The sequence below is a fragment of the Pogonomyrmex barbatus genome, unplaced genomic scaffold (genome assembly GCF_055798465.1).
Source record: "Pogonomyrmex barbatus isolate J1 unplaced genomic scaffold, ASM5579846v1 scaffold8, whole genome shotgun sequence".
Classification (NCBI taxonomy): domain Eukaryota; kingdom Metazoa; phylum Arthropoda; class Insecta; order Hymenoptera; family Formicidae; genus Pogonomyrmex; species Pogonomyrmex barbatus.
Window position 1 is genome coordinate 3114225 of NW_028297182.1, and position 21289 is coordinate 3135513.

At 43.1% G+C, this 21289-nt stretch overlaps 1 protein-coding gene across 1 annotated transcript in view; it reads right to left on the reverse strand.

The window, feature by feature from the left end:
* Nucleotides 1-21289, reverse strand: part of mthl1 (adhesion G-protein coupled receptor methuselah-like 1) — a 132494-nt gene that overhangs the window by 12621 nt on the left and 98584 nt on the right. The window contains exons 5-6 of the mRNA XM_011644201.3: nucleotides 14301-14485; nucleotides 2714-2852 (exon numbers count right to left, since the gene is read on the reverse strand). Of these exons, the coding sequence (XP_011642503.2) occupies nucleotides 2714-2852; nucleotides 14301-14485 (324 nt within the window). The remainder of the gene's footprint in view (nucleotides 1-2713; nucleotides 2853-14300; nucleotides 14486-21289) is intronic.

Genomic DNA, 21289 nt, shown 5'->3' on the forward strand with positions numbered 1-21289 from the left:
GAAATAATAAAACATGAAATAAATGATATATTTGCGCGTATTTTGAATGAAGAAATATTATGACGTGTGAATGATATACTCATTTCATTCTCAATAGATGACGATGATTGTCAAATCTTGATGTTGAATAGAAAAATAACATTGTTATTTTCATAAGCGCCATCATCGTTCATAGGTTTCCGCAAGGCAATTTATCCACGTCGAGGTATTTCGGAAACTATGCAAACGTACGTGATGAACGAAATCCGTTCGTCGAAGGTATGGAACAAACTCGGGATGAGGCGAAATCTGCATATGCTATTACGTTTCCTTTGCCAACAATGGCCGTATTGTGTTCGCGTACGTACATCACGACAGGCAAATAGCGTCGTCGAAATCGCGAATTGGGATCGTCAATATCAATCTCGAATAGAGCGAGAGGATGTAAGCGGATCGAAGGGACGTCGAGCGAATGGAAAATAACGATTGCCTGATATCAGTCGGCTGGAAGGTAATAAAATAAACTTTCCCGCGCACGCAAAGTCTGCACTCTATAAAAAGAATCTTCCATTCGCCTGTGCAAATCGGAAGGTACGAGGTGTCAAATACCTTTTGCCGTAAAAAAAGATATTTGGACGTTCCAACGTCCAAGTTTTTCCGCGCGTGTCCTTTTGCGTTTCACGTTATCTACTTATAAGTGTTTTGGTAAAAATAAACTTGAAATAAAAAAATTTGTCTCTTTTCATTGATCAAGGAGCTAGTCGATGAGCATAAAAAATAAATTATTTCTGGTATTATCAGCTGTTGTTTATGTACATGTACATGTGAAAATATGGAAATATGGGCGACAGATAGTTCGATAGTCGAGGATTTTCCTCGACTTTTTCTACATGTCGTCTTCGCGCGACCAGTTATCCTTGATATTCGACGTACCCAGGCGCCTTGTCCTTCGGCGTCCAAAATAAAGTCCCGGATTCCCGCGAAAAACAAGGCGTTTCGCTTGGACCAATAAAACTTGGTCGTTTCCGAGCCGAAAGTGTCGTTTCGCAGCCGTTTCGAAACGATCGAGCGTTTCTGCTTCTCGACGGCCGTGCGCAACGTCGCGTTTATTATCGTTGCATCGGAAACGCGTCGGAAACGAGCTCGTAAACGCGGCTGTTGGCACAATTTTGGTATATTCCTAGAGATGTTGTGGGAGAGAGAGAGAGAGAGAGAGAGAGCATCGATATTTTCGCGTGTGCGCGTTATCGATACGCTGTTCTTCTCACGAAGAACAGAGTTGGAGCGAACGTGGCTTTTCCGTTCGCTCGAAGAATGAGCCCGCGCGAAGTATTGCGAAAGCGTCTCTCTTAGTTTGCACGTTGTAACGAGCCTGTGACACGTTCCGACTCACTGACTCCTTGGACTTTCACCGCGTTTATTTAAACTTGTGAACAATGTCGCAGTTGTTTTCGTGTCAGATCTTAACGAATAAAAAGTCGTCGCGTGTTTCGAAGTCGAATTCTCCAACAGCCGTTCGCCGCTTTCGACGAGAAATTACCTCACGTGCCCGTGCGCTGTCGAGTATCAGCTCGCTTCAATCTTTTAACAGATCGCGCGATTGATCGGTCAATTGGATCGACCAGCCGGACTTGAATCGATCAGCGAAACGCAGTCGAACGCGAAGACGGAGCGAGCGGAGCCTCAAGTTCGCGCGAACGAGTTTACCTCGCGCGCGGCGGCAAGGTCGCCGGTCTTTTGACTTCTCTTTCGAACAGCTATTCTCCGAAAATTGCAGAAAAACGCGGGGAGAATATTCGCGAAATTTCACGGTCCGGCGTAAGATAAATGTTTGCGCGAGACAAAGATTGGCCGGCCGATGTCCCGCGTGACGAGCGCGCGACATGTGTGTTTACGAATCTGTCTCGAACCGGCAGGAAGGAGACGTAAACGTTATTATTTTTCATGGTGGAACGTCGGCGAGAACCGTCGACCGCAAGGTTGAAGGCCCCCCCCGAGAACTGGCTGGCAATGCCACTCTGTTTGAATTTAGAGAGACCATCAGATGGTCAACTTCGAGCCGCGCTGTCTCGGCTAATCCAACCAAATTGCAGAACGATCCTTCGTTAATCCAGCGATAAATCGGCCGCTTCCGAATACCCGTACACGATTGGCGGATATTCGAAGATACGCCGTTCGCTACGGAACATAATTAAATTTCATGCCTCCCCTAATCCTGACTTTACCTTGTACTTGCTTAATTTTCTTATTCTGATTAACGTTGTTGGGTTTTTTTTTTTTTTTTTTTTTTATTAATTTCATCATTCGATCGATATCGATACAGAATAAAGTCTAGTCATTATTTCCGTTGAGGAGGAAGAAAAATGTGAGACTGGTAAATATTAATATGGCGAAAGCATTATTATCCGTACGTTGTACAAGAAGATCGGATTTTACGTTACGGAAAAAATTTATTTATTAACGTACAAAAGCCTTTTGTTGGCACGAAGAATAAATTGGTATTATTCGCGCGAAAGAAGGAAAAAAAAAAAAAGGACATTGTTATTCCGTACAATTTCTCTGGAAACGAAGTTCGTTATATTTATGAATAGAACACGCAAATGAGTATCGCGTTCGCTTATAAAACAGTTGAAACATTACGAATTATTTCGTATGGAAACAGTAATGAAAAATGAACGAACAAGATGTATCGTGGTACCCCCTCTTTTTTGCATCAAGGAGAATGTTTACTTACCTCTCGGTGGTGCTTTTCACGAATTCGCCTTTCCAGAGACCGCACGTCAATTCCCGGGCAGTTACGCCGAAAAACATAAGATTTATAGCCAGAAGCACTCCGATCGGTCCAAAGAAGTACGCCAGAATTTCCATGTCACCTGCAAGGCAAACGAGATGGATTTAAAATTCTGTTAAGGATAAAACACTTTGTATAATCCACTTTGCGATTATACAAAGCGTTATTATTCCGCTCCGTATAATGTATTATAATAATTACGTATGTTTAATCTTTATTCCTAATTTTTATTTCCAAAATTTAATATTTATTCCTGCTCTAACGCGTTATTTTATTTTATTTTTTATTTTTTATCATGACATTATTAGCTTTTGAATGTTCACGCGTAAATGTGAAGATTCCGATAAGGTAATAATAACGATGACGACGTTGACGCGAGTAAAACGGTAGTAACGACTTTTCTCGTTAACCCACGGATTTCTATTTTGGATTACGACGCATCGACACGAAACGATCCTCGTACCTGGATTAATCATACAGCGATTCTCGTCGATCCTCAGGAATCAGGTCGATTTCCACGTCGACTCCAGATTTAAGCGGCGCATATGCCAGGATGGCGGTGGCTGTTTCGCGTTTCAATAATAAACGACGCGATCGAGCAGCAAATGGACAGCGGGTTTATCCCGCGCGATGCTTAATTCGGCGTAGCACCTTTCTGCGATTCGTGATGTCTGCTCGAAACTCCATTCGCGCATCGGAAAGCCACGACGCGCCACGTCTAACAATTCTTGCATACCGAAAGCGAAGATTGATACGCCGACTCGTTAATCATCTCGCGCGTTTATTGAACCGAGATATTCCTGGCACGCGTATGCGAAAATCAATCTGTAAGAGCTCCAGCTTCGTCGTTTCTTCGAAAATTAAATGCTCGCTTATCGGCTGAAAGAACTAATAGACGTCGCCGTGCGTACGCCAAATCGCTCGAGACTCACAGAGATTCCCGTTATACAATTAAAATTCCCGTAATTCTCTCATTACAATACGACAGCCTATCGATAAGTCCATTTAAAAGAGACGCGCAGGAGGAAAGGCGCCTTGAAATGCGCGGGAGACGCGCGAGTGAAAATAGATGGATGGATGGATTTATGACAAACAAATAAATCGGTGTCGACCCGGTGCCGGGACGGACGTGGGCGCGGTTTATTTTCTTTCTCCGTTTAGACGCGTCACACGGCGCGGCCCGGAAGTCGAACGAACGAACGAACGTTCGAATGTGCGACAAACGTCGGCACCCCCTCTCGTTTATTCTTAATTATTTATGACGCCGCGCGAGAGAAACGGGGGTGTAGTTCGCGATCGAGAGCGATAATAACCAATGGGGCGAGACGCACTTTGTTTCCGTTATCCAATAACGTTCGATAGCCGATAACTTTGCTACAGCGTCATTGCACATTTGTCTCTCCCCGCGCGTGGATAGCGCGTTGTTTACGCACCGCCCGGCCGCACATATCTCAAGCGATTAAATTTTTCTCTCTTCTCCGTCGCAACCGTGTCGCGCGCCGTTTTCAAAAGCGAAGGTAATTATTCCTCGCCCCGAAATCGGCCGCGGAATTAACTCGTCGCTCGATTTTTAATTAAAAATCGTCGCAAAATAAATATCCAAATACTATATAACACAATGATTTTTTTTTTCTTATAATTTTCTGAATAACGTAAAACGATTAAAAAAAAAATATATATATACGATTCAGAAGACAATGTTTCTTTGTGACACACACTAGAAATTAATTATTCGCTCCTGTTGCACGAGAGAATGGTTTCTAGAATTATTTACGGTCGCATAAGCTCTTGTTGCTGAAAAGTATGCCAAGAATATATAATTCAATCCTTTGAAATGCGTTTCGGAAGTGCAGTAACAATGCTAATGACCGCGGCCTTTGTCTCTTACTGCTGCTTTCGTCCGTTGTAATTCTCTCCCTCATTCACCTGCAAATTCCTCCCTTTTTTGAGAGAGAGAGAGAGAGAGAGAGAGAGAGAGAGAGAGAGAGAAGCATTTCGCAAAATAATTAAGGTCCTATCGGGAAACTGTTGTACTGTATTTCACGCGATAAGCCGGAGCCGAGAGTAATCGAAGGACAAAAATAAAAGTTGAAAAATTCCAACTCGATCATCTCGCAGACAGAGAGGGTGGATGGGCGAAACGCGTGCGATCGCGCGATTGGGCGTGGTAAATTTTGCACGGGGTTACAACAACGAGGGTATTCCGTGGCGATCACGCGACCGCGACCGCCACCGCCGCCGCCGCCGCCGTGATCCCGTCGAAATTGCGGCCGCGCGGGAAAGGGCGGGTATGTGTTTAGCAGAAATTATGGTAAATCACGCGGAGCGTGCACTTATCCAATTGCGAACTCGGATCGGATCGGATCGGATCGGATCGGATCGGATCGTTTCCCGGCCCCCCGGGTGCAAGGCCGCGCGATTCCCTGAATTCCTGGGATACGGGAGCACGCTCGCACGCTCGCACGCTCGGATTTCAACTTCAAGACAGGCAAACCCCCGTATCATAGCCGTTCGTTAAACCCCCCCAGATATTCGCGATATGCACATATATATTTATATTTTACGGGAACGTTCGCATCGCGTCTCTCATCGCGCGAATAAACGATACCAAGTTCAAGTATGAAAAACGGAACGTGATACAAGGCGAAATTCTACTCGGAGAGAAAAAAAGCGCTCGCGAGATTATGATTCGCGTAGATATCATAAAAAGAAATTACGTTTCGCAACGGAAAATAATAATATTATATTTCTGCACGACGCGTGGCGCGTCGAAAAATGAAATATGCTCCTAAAATTTAGTAATTTCATTACTTATATTATTCTATGATGAAAATATATAAATAATGCATGGAAAATATGTGCAATCATAAACGATCTTATAATTGAGTATTATATTTGCGTTCTATAGAGTAGGATTAATTTGCATGTTACTATTGCATCTCCAATTTATATATGCAATAATAAAATATATATAATATCTACGTATCTCCGTCTGTCTCTTTCCCACATTTGTAAAAACAAATTGATTATAATACGCCAAATCAATATTATGCAATCATGTTGTGAAAATGTTATTGAAGAATTTCTCGTGCAAAAATTTAAAAAACGGCAGTAAAAATAAAATTTACACGTGTAGCTCGCTATTTCGATCGACTTCACGGTAATTTGGTGATAGAGACCCTGGCCAATTCTCTACGGTCGAGTCGCTTTTATCGGGGGGGTGATTCGTCCCCTCGCAGCCAACCGGTCCCAACGACTCTTCCAACCCCCATAACTACGGATGCAATCTGCCAGAAACAGGCTTCCATGAGGATTCCATTCGAAGCCACTTATCAGCTACGGGGAGGCATCCACGTGTCCGCAAACAAATCCATAAATAAAATTCTTAATAGCTTAAAAAGCTTCGCAACTGACAGCGCCTCGCTTCCGCGCAAATATTAAATCGCGACAGACCACGATGAAAGGGCACTTTTGACGAGAGAAACTGTTTCGAGGGCAACGGAAATTACGGCGAAAAATTCCAGACGAACGCACCACGAGTCGAATTGATCCGTCACGGTTATCGAGAGAGAGACTCGATTTTTTTTCGAAGCGCCCGATAGATTCGCGACAGAAATAAAGTATCAGAGCAACGACCCGAGAAATTCCTGTCGCAAAAGCTGTACCTATGGTATATAAAGGCTATGAGGCCATCAATATCTTCGTAATATCCTACATTTTTCAAGCGAGCCGCTTGAGAAAAATTCGAACGCGAATATTTGTCATTCGAGTTTCGGCACGCTAGCGAGAACGAGTCGATTAAATCGACTTCGTAATGTGATTTAGATCGCGCGCCTAAGCCTCTCGTTATTTAAGAGGATGCTTTAAGTTAGGCGGCAATGTTGACTTTATAAAAGTAAGTCCCGACTAAAATCCACGCGTACACAAATTCTTTCTCTCTTTTTTTTTTTTTTAACTCGTTCATCATCGTAAATCGGTCAGCTTAATAATAACCTGATATTCGAAAAAAAAAGAAAAAAAAAACAACTATTTGGACTGGATTAAATTCAGTTGATTAAACTTTCAATAGTCAATTTCGACATTTTGAAATTTTCGAAATGATTTTTGATTAACCTTAATTCAATTACACACGAAAAAAATAACAATTTATTAAAAGAAATTTATATTTAAAATAAAAATTTATATAAATTTCTATTTGTTTAAAAATGTCAATCTTGACGATTTATATTTTACTACGCGTGGTGATATCAAATTATCATATATGCATCTGAAAAAAATTGCCTTCCCTATGTAAATTCTTATTTCATACACACGATACGCAATAATAATAATAATAAATAAAAATAATATATAAAACGACGTAATACATATTTTTTTAAATGCATGTATGCATAATGGGGCTAATGAACCTTGAACGATTCAATAGAATGACATGTATCCCCAGTGACAAATATTCCCAATGTTTTCCTTACTATATTTACTAAAGCATTTTTAGACGAGTAGATACAAAAACACGAGCAGTGTCGTGTGACCGACTAATAAACACAAATAACCACCATCACAAAACACGATACGCGGCTTATATTGGATGTATCGAAATAAAACAAACGTGAAAATTACAGACAGGCAGGACTCGGCGGCAACGAATTGCGGACGAAATCGAATGACCAAACACAGATTTGCGTTGTTCAGAATAGTCGTTACTCAAGCTCCGTAACTTTTTATCGACGATCACTGGCCGTTGCGAGTCAACGCGCATATCTCACGCCAGAATCAAAATTTATCACGTATTTATCGCGTAAAAAGTCTGTAAAATATTCTGCCATTCCATCGAGATGTTTGCAATTGCACACTTTGATCTCGATTCAACCAATACTTTATTTTATTACGGGATTTAAAATATATTTCTATCCGACTTATCGTTATTAATTTATCCGCGATGAAATCAAAAGCGCTGGAATTCCAGGCGAAATTTCAGGCAATTTTTTAATTCAAAAATATTAGCCGTTAAATAACACGTCCCTTGGACACGCAACCTTCTCTAATCGCCAAGATTCGCCTCGGTTGCCACGAATAATCAATCCTTGGCTAATTGTTACGCAATTCCCGGATAACGGAGAGCCGCCGCCGCTGCCGCCGCCGCCGCCGCCGCCGCCGCCAACCGGAATAATCAGGTGGTTTTTACCTCCATGGTGGATGGTCGGAGGAGAACCGGCGCTTTCCGCGAGAGCTCAACGTCAAACTTTGGCGGCTCGTCACGAAACTTTCGGAACATCGTGTAGCGGGTCCTGTTCGGATAACCGAGCTAACTTGCATCCCAATGTCCGCCGGGAAGGCATGGAATATTAAACGAATGCGGAGAAGCGAACTTGTATTCGGGCTCCTCCTTCCTCGGCCTCTTTCTCATCCGGCTGCTCATCAAGGCGGCGTCTCAAAATGCGTATAGCCGCGACGTCACGCCGAAATTCCTTAACTTTATCGAAGCAACGGGTCCCGCAACGGGATCGCAGACCAGTCTTGCTGCACGCTGTGTCTGACAACGACAAAGTTTTTCCATCAGGCATGCCGAACCTCGCGCGAAACTACGACGGCCACTGTGAAAGAATTACATCGAAACAGAGTAAACGGAAAAAGTCGAGCTGCGGATCCCACCACTGCGGAAGAAACAGCACAAAGCGAGTAGCATATTTACGAAGGATTAGCATATCAATAACAGAAATATGAATTCTGGAGAGGAGAATGTCGCTTGAAGTATCAAATCTTACAGAATGTACAACAACGAGATCACTTCGGATAACGTGACGTACGAAAAAGAGATCTTGTTTTTCTCCTCCGGGAGCTGAACAGCTAATAAAAGATTTATCTGAATGTTGGCCTACACTCGCTCGTCTCGACTTGACGATTGAGGTAAAAACCCGCTCGAGATGTATCCTCAGCTTGCGCATCTTGGTCTCAAGACCGCGACGTAAGAATACGCGACGACGACGCACCGTGAAAGAAGAGATAAAGGCGTTACGAGCAAAAAAGGGGATGAACCGCGGCAGGACCGCGGCTTTCAAATCTTGCGGCCGCGAGAGAGATCGCATCGTCTATATTTGCTGGGTCTGGCGGGTCGCCAACAATAGCTGTTTCGCACGAGTTATATCTCACTCCCATGGCAACCCGTAACAAACATAAATGAATTATGTCCACGCGTGCTGTTCGATACTTCACGAAAAGCTCCTCCGTCACGGTCCAAATCCGATTAGTCTCGTCGCTCGTCGAAAGTGTGTTCGCGCGGAATCAATCGCGGAAAACGACAGCTTCGCGCGCGTTCTTTTTTTTTTTTTTTTTTTTCGCCTTTCTGGCATTTTCCACTTTTGCGCTTTTTCTAAATTTCGACATATCGCCGTTAATCGCAGCTGAGTTATCGGCTCCGAAACGCAGTGCTTTTATGCGCGAATAGAAAAAGTTTCATCGATTTCAATGTGGATATTTCTCTTTAAAGAGCGTGGTGTAACGATAACACCGCGAGACGCGGTGAAAGTGACACTTTGCTATTTTTATTATGATAAAATCACGTATTGTCACGTATATATTTAAACTTCCAAAATTCATTGCACTCGCTTGAGCTGAGCAATAAACGAAATTGCATGATAAATAAAGAAGGATTTGGAGACGGGGATTGCACCGGGGGTGCTCTCGCGGCTCTTTAGCATCCGATAATTCCCTCTGCATTTCATTACCATCCCGATTATTCTAATCGCCACTGTGCCCCACGATCATCCCTCTTTCGCATTTGGTTAAATCGCGTTGAAAAGCATAACGAGATGCGTGTTTGATTGATCTTATGAATATAAGCGCGATAATATGATCTATATGAATTATTATTTTTTTTTACTTCCAATTTATTAGCACTATAAAATATTATAAAATATTTATAAAAAAATAATCTTTATTATATTATTGTTATTATTATTAAAATCGTTAGAAATTTCATATTTTTCTACGGAATCGTGTTTTTAGAATCGTCGAATATGTACTTTCTCATATAAATTCATATATATGTGCGGAGAAAGCGAGAGTCGAGTTTCATGAATTTCACATGGTAATTTAGGTTTGGCTGAGACCAGGTTATCGAGGTAACCCTGAATTCTCAGCGGCATAGTTGTATATCAAATTGATAATAGTAATAACGATAGTAGCACACGGCCAGACATTCCGCTATTTATTCTAATCTCGCGAGAATGATTTCGTTGTTGTAAATCAGAAATGCGTAACGCCCGAACGGCACAAGCGATCCCCTTTATAATATTTTATGGTACTCGCGCCTGATCCCTCTAATCTACTTAAATTACCACCCGCGAAGATAGAAATATTACACGCAATTTGAATGTTCAGAGATTTATTTAGGGAAGAACGTTAAATATTACTTGTAAATATTGGAAACAGATTGTTAAAGAAAAAAAAATCGTTTCGTACGTGAAAAAAATTATTTTGCCTGACATGCGCGATTAGCATGAGATATTTAAAATTTAAAATTTAAATTAAAAATTCCGAGCTTTAATTGCAAATTATCGCTCATAAATTACTATTATTATTAGATATTTTTATTTCCAGAAATGATATTTTCTTTTTCGTTAGTCTTGCCGATTATATATTAACGGTGCTATTATCATTTGTCTTGATGATGCTAAAACGCAAGTAAAAAAAATAAGGGATATAAACGCGGAGCAAGGGGTAGTCTCGGGGCCTATGTAAACCTCGCATGCATTTCTGTTAATATGGGCCGTATAGTTGTGTTCCGAGACAGGGGGAAATGAGAGTTTCGGCCGTTTCGCACAACGGGGTTGGACTAGCTGGCGCCAGGTTTATCTCTCTACCCTATCGCCTCGGCCTATGCCGTTATAGAGTGCCGTTATAGTGTAGGTAAGGAGGATGGGGGGGGAGGAGGGGAGAGAAAAGGTTCGCTGCTTGTTCGTGGCACATGCGACGCCCCTCGTCTCCTGCAAGGAGACGCTTGTGCTTGGGGGAAGCAACGCACGGTGTGGCCCCGATGTAGTTTCCCACAAGGTATCCATTATCCCGATTTAGAGCGAACGGCTCTATCTGCCAGGTGTAGCTTTTGTATCTCTCAGGTAAGAAACGAAGTGAGATTGTGTACGATGAAAGAGAATGAAAGATTTCAGCTTGAAATACTCTTCTCCTCCCTGTCTCATCATTTTAAGAACGTCATTGTTCGAACATCTACGAAGATGTTCAAAAGATTCTTTTTCAACTTGAGAACTGCTTGATAAAAAAAAAGTGGAAGGAAAAAGTGGAAAAAAATCGACCATATGTCATGATGAAATTGAATTACAATTTGCTCATATTGTTTGAAATGTTTGAATCAAAATTTTGGAAATAGAAAAAAATGTACAGTACGTGAATAAATACATCATATCGATTTCAACCTACATCAGCAATCTACAATCAGCATTAAAGTTATATATATCCGGATAATCGTTTCAATTCAATGTTTGCGATAGATCGAACACGAGAAACACTATCTTACGTATTATCATTTTACTGCAATTTTGTACGCATGCTTTGGCAGAGCAAAGTATTATCAACCACGTGCCAATCAGAAGGTGCCAATAGTTATTGGTCCTTGTCGGCTCTCTGTGATGTTTCCTTTTTTCTGAAAACAGGGGAAAAGGAGGGGAGAGGGGAGGGGGGGGGGGGAGGTAGGAGAAGTCAGCGGACGCGTGGCGACGAGGGTGGACGGCTTGTTTGTAATTGCAATCTCTGGCCGCGACAGCGTTGGTCGGACCCGCAAATCCGTGGATCCGGCGTAGGCAAAAAAGTGTGCGTTAATCAGCGGGAGGGTGCGCGCGCGCGCGAGCGGGGCACGGATCGGCGTGACGTAATTAATACACCGACGAGCGGCGTGTTTGCGGCTATACGCGGGACTCCAGGAGTGCGTGGAGTGTTACGCGCCGGGATTGCGGGATGTGGATTACGGAGTGGGGAGGGGGGGGGGGAGGAGGGGAACGGGTTGTTAAATGGCCGGGCACAACAAACCGTGTATAGACCGACGTCCCCGAAATAGAGATTCCCCTCCGTCGCCCGTTACGTACGACGTTGAACCTTATTATCTCTCGTTCGGCCCGCGCGAGAGATTCGCAGGGGAGATCCGTAGGCAGAGGCCGCGTCTGCCGGTTATTATTGGGGATCCCGGGGTATTAAAGGCGCTTTTGGGGGACGAGGGTATTGATCTTCGCCCACGTCATACTTAAATACAATATTTCGGCCGACGCGTAATCCGCTTACGGAAGTATCCGCGCTCGCTAATGCACCACACGGAGGCCGATGCAGCAGCAGCAGCAGCAGCAGCAGCAGCAGCAGCAGCCGCTCTGCTCCTTATTGTAATCGATTATTTGTACACACGCGTATAATTATCTATCCATACGGGGAGGGGGGGGGGAAGGGAGGGGGAGGAAGGGGGAAGGGGGGAAAGAGGTGGAATCGAATGTGCGAGAGTGCACACGGTTTGTACGTAACATCTGAGGGAGCGTATAATCCTCTTGCGCGAGTCGAGTAGCAGTCACTCGACTGTACTAATAATACATTATACACATATTTACATACCTTTCGCGTTTGTATAATGGAAATACCGTATTCGCGTATCCTTTACATACGTATTTCGCTATGAAAGCGCGAATGCAAACACGTGCATCCGCACGGCTTTCCCGCGTCACGGAATTTTTTTTTTGTCAATCTAAAGCCAGTGTGTCCGTAGTTGTAAAAATTTTAGCGGAGATATCAATTTTTCGATATTTTCAATCGATGTTTTTCAATCGTGATTTCTTCGCGCGAAGAATAATTAGGGACGAGCGCGCGGTTACAAAGGTTTTAATTTAAATAACGCAGAATTTTCCAGCAAAGAAAGGTGAAATCTTTACGATCACTATCTCCGATAATATGGCGTAGCAACGGCTACAATCGCGACATCATTTTATTTTCCAACGTTGGTCGCGTCGGTGCCGGATGACGGTACTTCATTAGCAATTAATTCGACACGACCGATCGATTAACAAAACCAATTTAATCGGCACTCCGAGAGCGCGGATGACCAGTTCTATTAATTGGCGGAATAATCGGATCACAAGGGATTGTCGGATAACGGTCTGCTCGCAACGTATTACTTTCGATAATAAGCTCCATCATTGTCTGTCAAATCGATATCTTATTACTGTCAAATAATTTTAGTTTCGGCCACGTACCTACACACGTACTTAGATATTCAGATTGGAATTTATAAATCCGCAAGAGAAAAAAAGACGAGACGATACGTTCGAACTTTTGCAAAGAGAAAGCCTCGTCTTTCGACTCTGTATGCCTGTAATTCGAATAACGAACTCGAGTAACGCGCGTTGCCTTCCGAGAGGATAAATTAAAACGGAGGAAATGAAATTAACGCTCTAACATTCGCCGCCAATAATAATATCTAGGATAACTGATATATCTCAGTAAATCGACCGATAAGGAATCTCGTATGCCCTCGCGTGATTAATATCAACTTTAATTGCGGTAAGGAAATAAATTAATTAACATGAGGATGAGGCACATTCCGCGCCGTTGATATTAATCGTCAAACGAATGATCGATTATTCGGCTTGCAAGTGGTTGAATCATTTATCCGTATAACGAGGATGGTAAAGGCTTCGCCGTAGCGCGGATCCAGACAGCAGGGAAAACGAGTGGTAGTCGTAGTTATTAATTAGGCGGACATGGTTGTAAATAATTCCCATTGGAATCGATCGGACGTTTTGAATTGCAAGAATTGCGCGTTTCGCGTTAACAATAATGCATTATCGTAGAATGTATGGCGTCGACGAGAGGCGGCCGGAGTCTATGGATTATAGCCGTACCGTTGCCAAGTTTAATTAGAGCAATGATCTAGCTCGAACAATCGTCCGAGCAAGCAATTCGTCCCCAATTGCATCATTGCGCTAGCCGTGTAACAAACACAACGTTTCCATTCAATCGAGGCTCGTGCGCTAGTTTTATACGTATGTATACATCGACCGTCCGTTTCGTATCGCGTTGCTAATTGGAGATACCAATCGCGTAGGCTGGAAACGTAGGCTCTGCAACGAGAAGAAACCGTCTATCCCTTTGTTAGAAATAATCTCATTTCTGTATTTCGCATCGCATCGAAAGGTCTTGCCGCTTCGGGAATTTTCGTTCAAATCGATAGGAAATTTTGGAGAACCACAATACCCCCAATTCTCGAAATAAAGTTGCATCAACTTGTTCTCCGACGCATGAATCTCGCGTCCTGACAGCCTCTCTCTCTCTCTCTCTCTCTCTTCTCAAAATAGCCGGATTTTAGCCACCCTCTGGTTGTTCCTTATTATTTCAAGAGATGCAAATCTGACAGGATTCGCCTGATAGTTCGGCGAAAGGGTAGGGATGGATGGATGGGGGCGAGTTCACGCGTCCGCGAGATAGTTCACGCAGAAATGACGAGGGACTCTCAGGGACGACGAAGTAAGAACTTACTTACCGTAGAACCAGCACTGCTTCTCGCCGAAGCGAGGCCTCAGGAACGTGTACTGCGGTTGAGACGGTAGATGATCGAGAAGCGCGGCCAAGCCGGCGACCAGGAAGGGCCCACCCCAGGCGTAGCAGGCGTAGACCCTAAGCCTGAGGGTCTCCTGACCTTTCTCCAGGCTCACCGGTCGCAAATCTCTGAAAGCAGCGAAAAGGCGAAGGCTCGATAAGCGAGGAGCGATTTACAATCGCGAGAATGCGCGGCATTGTGAGAAACGCAAAAGGGAAGTAAAATATCGTGACGGTCACATGCTTTTCTTCTATTTCGCTTTTCTTCCCGTTGGAGAAACGAATGGAGGGAAGAGAGAGCGTTCTTTTTTTTTTTTTTTTTTTTTTTTTTTCCTTTTGATTTCGAGACATAGAAGTAATAAATAGACTTGGGAATAATTGTTTTTATAATAAGAGGATAGCGGATATGGTAGGGAGAGTCATAATGGAGCTATTACATGAAAAGAACAGTTTTGCTGACAAATCTAAAAATTTGGCCAAATATAAAAAATAACTTTGTCAAGCCTTTAAAATTATTATGTAAAACGTTCAAATAAGTTGCTGGAAGATGAAAAATTTTTGCAGTTATTATCATATTTAAGCATTCTACATAATTTTGATAGTCCAACAAAATTATTTTCAGATCTGTGAAAATTCAGATCTGGGAAAATTTTTAGATTTGCCACCAAAACCATTCTCTTTGTGCATTCTATTATGGTCGTCATCGATCATCTTCTGATGAAATGAAACTGCGTGAGAATTCGGCATGTCCGCTCGTAAAGGACTAAATCGTAAAGCTTTGTCATTGTCCGGCTAGTTTAATGTCGACGTAATGACGCTCATGGCAAGGAGATGAACGTTAGGGCTTAACGTTCACAGAAGGGTTGTTACTCAAATATCGCACCCTAATGCAGCGAATGTCGGCTATCATAACGGGCAGTTAGTAAAACTGCGAAAAACTGGATAAAAGAGAAAAGAATAGTTAACAATACTATAAGCCATTTCTATTGGATTTTCTAAATAAAAAATATTGATTCCAACATAGGTTAATTTTTAATATAAAACTTTTATTGGTTTGAAGATTAAAATGCTATAAAATATTTGGCCGAAAACGGCTACCTTTGTCGATATAAAACAACTATTATATTAATAATTAAATCGCCCATAATTTTCTTTCAAAATTGTAATCAATTTTTTACTGAAAATATATATATATATATATGTGTGTGTATGTGAAAATAAAAAATAAATACATATATGTTGTATGTTTCGGATAGGTGTATAATATATTCTAAAAATTTAAAAATTATACAGCTCGCAATATTTTTCCCACCTGCGGAAATACTTTCCCGAAGTAAACTAATTTTATAATGTGCCCTCTTGTTAGTGTAATTCTTTTAATGTAGGTAATTTTATATAATCCGCGATTCACAGAGAATAAAAATGACAGTGAAAGCTTTGTAACTAAGTGACACGAGCAGACAGACATTTTCATTTAAATATTCTCTGTACATTCGCCCTCCGAATCAACCTATTATATAAATTTTTACTGAAGTTAATCCAGATATATATATATAAATACAGCGAGAGAGAGAGAGAGAGAGAGAGAGAGAGAGAGAGAGAGAGAGAGAGAGAGAGAGAGAGAGAGAGAGAGAGAGAGAGCGAGCGCTGCATCGCAACGAGTGTGCCATTGAAAAGTAAAAATTTACAAAAATTTTTGAAGCTTCGGGCGCATTTTTGTATATCAGATATAATTTTATAGTTCACAAATAATGAAGTACGTACACGTGCACCGTAATCAACGTTACATGTTATTAGATTTCATATCTATTTACATTTATCAAATATGCATTGTTGTTAGCGCGCAACATTAAATAATACAGTTGTTTGTAATTACATGAAAAGATATCACGATAATCTCAAATGACGTTATAAATATTAATGAAAATCCAAGTATGCAACTTCTAATTATAGCGCATATAGGTCATTATATTCACGCGGGCGCGTACATTTTTCCCGGGAAAATGTAGTTTAGATTAAAAATTGACATCGGATACGCCGCGTCTCATCTTTCATCTACAAATTCTTTAGAGTAAACTCAAACTGAAGTTCCTCGTCAAAGAAACCAAAAAAAAAAAAAAATAGTCTCGCAGTAGCCTCTCGGTGCGCATGGGATTACTTCAACAAAAAGCTCAACGCTCGAGACGTAATCACTGAAGAGCTGTTTAATATCGAAAGGCAAACGGCGAAAAGAAGTAGCGTCTAAGTTTTCGCTAAGAAAAATCCAGTCTGGCAGCCGGGAGAAGGGATGAAAGGAGCGACGATAGTTTCTCTCGCGGATACCTCCCTTGATTAAGTTACACAAAGCACCTGTCGGGCAACTATCTCGGAAGTTCGCTTCGCTCGGCGTTCTCTTCCAGGACGCGTTCCGACGCGATGAAGATGTCCGACATACGGGGAGATCTGGCGAGGCGCATTCCGTGAACTAGAGAGAACTGGAGAGGAAACGGCGGATGGACGGGTGCGAGTAAATATCTCGAGATACTAATTTCGTAGTGTCCCCACGCCTCATTTCCGTCCGCCACTAATTAGGCGTCGCTATCGCCAGCATGCGTCGCGCGTCCTCTCTCTCTCTCTCTCTCTCTCTCTCTCTCTCTCTCTCTCTTCCCTCCTCTCTTATCCTTCTCTCTCATCTGCTTCCTCGTCCACCTCAAGAGGAGAGCAACCGGGAGAGTCGGAGAGACAGAAGGGAAGTGGTAAAACATTCGCGCGCGGGCAACCGCGACGTTTCGCTTCGACGTCGGCACGGCGACGCGGCGCCACGATAACTCTCCACCCTGACCACCCTTCTCCTCGCTTCCTGATGGCGATGGAGCCAGGGAGGCATTCCCGGCGCGGGATCGAACGTTAAATCGTTGTCGCGGGTCGGGGGAAATCAGCGGGCACTGTCACCTGTCGTTCGCGGCACGCGTGGGTACGTTCGTCGTCGTTGCGCGAGGACAATTCGATGATAAATCGGGCATGGGTGGTTGTCGTCGTCTCCGACGCAATTATGCGAACGACAACAACGGCACGTATGTGTTATTCCCCAGGACGACCTGACCGCCCAAACTGTTTTTCCTTTACTTTTGATACGAGAGCATGAAAATCGGTCTCGTGCTCTCGGAGATACGAGAGCTATTTTTGCGTTATAACGAATCGCCATCGAGAGGGAGAGGAGAGGAGCTTTATTTAAACGGAAAACGTTGTACCATCAGAGTACGCGCATTGTGTAATTGTGTCTCGTGACTTGACTGGCGAAAGAGTTCCCGGGCGCATGCATGGAGGTTGCAAAGCCGAGATAACGAAGTCGGTTATTAAATAGATGTCAGGTGGCCATTGTTAATCTTTTGATCCCCTGTAACAGCTATTGCGGACTCCATACGAGGGGTCTTATTATGACGTTTTTTTTTTCCTTTGGAATATATTACTTCCTCCTCGTAATACGGAAGCGGACGACAGCCAAAACATAATTACATTTCCCCCGTGCAGGTTATTATATTGCAAACGTCGTGTATCGCGGCCGCACATTCCAGATTTATTTTAGAATGATTCCTACGTGGTGTCCACAAGAAATAGTAACTCGAAAACATATACGATTAATAGCGCGACTACATAAATTTCGAGTGCGATATCGTATATCTAACGACTACGATGTTCGCGAATTCCTTCTTCTTCCTACACACTTACGCTAGAACAGAGGTGGCCACCTTTTTTGTCTGGTGTGCCATTACGAATGTTTAAAATCTTTGGCGTGCTACTCTATGCTAGAATTGAGCAAAAAAAAAAAAAAAAGATCGTAATCTCATACCGTTTTCTTCTCGTGCATTAAAAGCGAAAAGACTTCTTGCTCATTGTTATTTTTGCTTTTTTAAATTTTTCTCTGACAGCGCATGCCGCCGGATTGACCACCCCTGCGCTTAGGAGCTTATAGCGCTTTGATCTTTCTTCGCTTCTCAAACAGTTCGGCTTTCAGACAGACAAATCGCTGCAAAGATAATATTAAAGCGAGAGGAATCGAAACATTTATTAATACGTAAACAGGCCGGTTCGCCGACGAGTAGATTACTTCGTTAGAACCTTCGTCGCGTGGCTCGTGTGTTCGAAGCTCATATTTTATACTATACTACCCCCCCCCCTCTCCCGCCTCCCCTCTTTCCTTCCCCGTGCTATCTTTCGGGGACTTTAAACGGCGCGGACGTAATGTCGGCGGGCTGTCTCGTTGGCCGTAGAAGGTAAGAGCTCTATATTTATCTCCCCGATATGGTAATTATACGGACGGCAATTAGCGATGGTGTCGGCCGTTAGAGCTCCAAACTCGGCGGTGGAGTACCGTCTCGTGGAGAATAACGTATAACGGCAGAGCTCGTTACGTGGAAACAAGATGGACACAAAGATATTATTTATTACGTCGACGTTCTCCACATTAGAAAAGGTTTTCCCGCGGTTTGCGCGGCTAATCGCGCATTTTGTTTCGGGAAAAACCGTCCGTTGAAGAGCAAATTAGATAGATTAGGAAGATAAACGTTTAATTGCCGTGTAATTTCTACACAAGAACATTCCCCTTTTGTCTCGTGTTTAACCGCAGGCAATAAATGTAGTATTTACATTGTAAAATATTAGCCGTTAATTCGGACCTTTTAAATTTAAATTTAAATTTTTTTTTAATTTTCGAATTTTTAATATATATAACATTTAATATTTTTTTAATTTTCGAATTTTTAAAATAAACCTCCGAAAAATATTTTCGCCTTCAAGGCTTGGCAGTGTGCGCGAGGATGCAACGTGTTCGCGTAAATTTGCACTACGCGATCGCGACTTCTTCTACGCGCGAATCACAAGCGAAGCTAGAAACTTCTCCAGAGCGCATCAAAAATGATTATCGACAACGCCCTCGGGAGCGTCTCTCGGGCGCTCCTAAATTCCTTCGAAAAACGATAGCGGCGGAACGAACTTTGTCATTCGAGACGTATGGAAAGTAAGTTTACACTTTATTGAAAAGTTTCGAGGGCTCTCAAGCGCGCGGAAAACTTCTCGTCGAGACGCGAAAATGTTCAACTCGACGGCTCCTTCGCTCTTCATTCATCGTCGATCGAGGCATCCGTCTATCCTTGGTCCCCTCCCCTCTCCCCTCTCTCATTGTCCTCGACCTGTTTACGCGTTTCTTCTGATTCTTCTGAAGATCGATCGATCTATCTTCCCATACATTTATCTATCTTACTTATCAACGCGATGTGCCGACGGCACATCTTATATCCAGCACAGATCGAGAAACGATACGGTCCAATTGACTACAAATTGCAACGGCATATGGGAATTATCCGACGAGATTAATTCATGCAAATCTATGCGAGTTCTCTCGGTAAACCTATCTGATCTATATCTGGGTCGCATTACGACACATTAGCTTACGAATGTAAATTTTATGTACTGCGCGCGGCTCGATGCAACAATTAATTGAATAACGTCCTCCTACGAGAAATTCCGTGGCAATTAAACGTTATTCTTCCACCGTAATCTCCAATTAATTCGAGACACGTAACTTCTTGTAATTTCTTGATCACGTTATTTACATCGTGCCACACACACACACACATATCACGCGATCGTAATTGAGCCTCTCTTCGGAATATCACGCGAGAATCGCGTTTGCGGTTCATCTGGCCTCCTCCGAAGGCAATCGAAGATTAGAGACATCCTTGCCGATTAACGTCGTCTCTGATCCTCAAACGCACGAGATAGCGCGAAACGGTAACGTATTAGGTCGATTAGAACCTAGGGGATCGAGGGAAGGGAGGGGGAGGAGGGGGAAGAGAGGCTCGAGGAGAACGGGGATCTCTGAGAACGCGACCTTAATTAGCGATAATCAACGAACGTGACAATCATGAAACGCTGCAAGCACCACTGCTGTGGTGCTCATCGGATCGACGTCGTCCGTTGCGAAATTCGCAATTCCGCAATTCCGCGTCGTGGGTGCGAACGCGCGTCGTGCGAAACACAACGCGCGCCCTTTCTCCCTTCCTCCTTCCTTCCCGGTCCCCTCCCCCCCCCCTCCCCGCACGGTTTCCGGATAATCAATATCGCACATCCGGAATTAGACGTCGATTACGCCGGCGGGAAGGAAGATAACGATAGATGGTTTGCCATTGTCGTTGCGGGATATCCGGGTACGTGTCTCATCGTGCCTTACTCCCTTGCTTCCCAGCTTCCGCTACTCATCCGCGCGATCGCACCCCGTGAATGCCGCGATAGTAATTCGAGAAGGGGGAGGGAGGGAGTTTCGCTCGGGAATTCTCCCGCGTCGAAGAAAAGACTGCCGCGCGCGAGCTGGAATTCCTTGTATTCTTAAATAATATATACCGTCCGACGGATAAATTCACAACGTGCCGTGCGATGGATCGTGAAAAAAGAGTCGAGAGGTAGTTTCGTGGAAAGAGATGATACTCGTGGTAACTGCCTCCCCGAATAATGAAGAATCTAAGGACATTTCACTCCATTGTGTGTTAATGGAGGCGTACGCATTTTATTGTTCGATCCATTAATTTGCCACTCATAACTCGCGACTTGGAATAACAGCTTATTGTAATGCCGTTCGCATAATCCTGACTCGCTATTAGCTTTATTGACACGGTATTCTTCTACGAACGCACACTTGGCTATGTATATGTGTAAGTTGTAAGAGAACAATAAAAGAATTCCTTCAAGCTTGTTCATACCGCAACGTCCGAAACGTACAGTAAGTACTGGACGGAATATTCGGCAAAATTTCTTTGCTCTTTCATTTCGACAGAGATCTAGAAAGAGAGAAGCAAATGCACGGATCTCTCTCTCTCTCTCTCTCTTTCTATTATTTTCTTGGTTGAATTTTGCCTAGCGAGAAAGGGAACAATAGGCAATTGGAAATATTTTTAACGT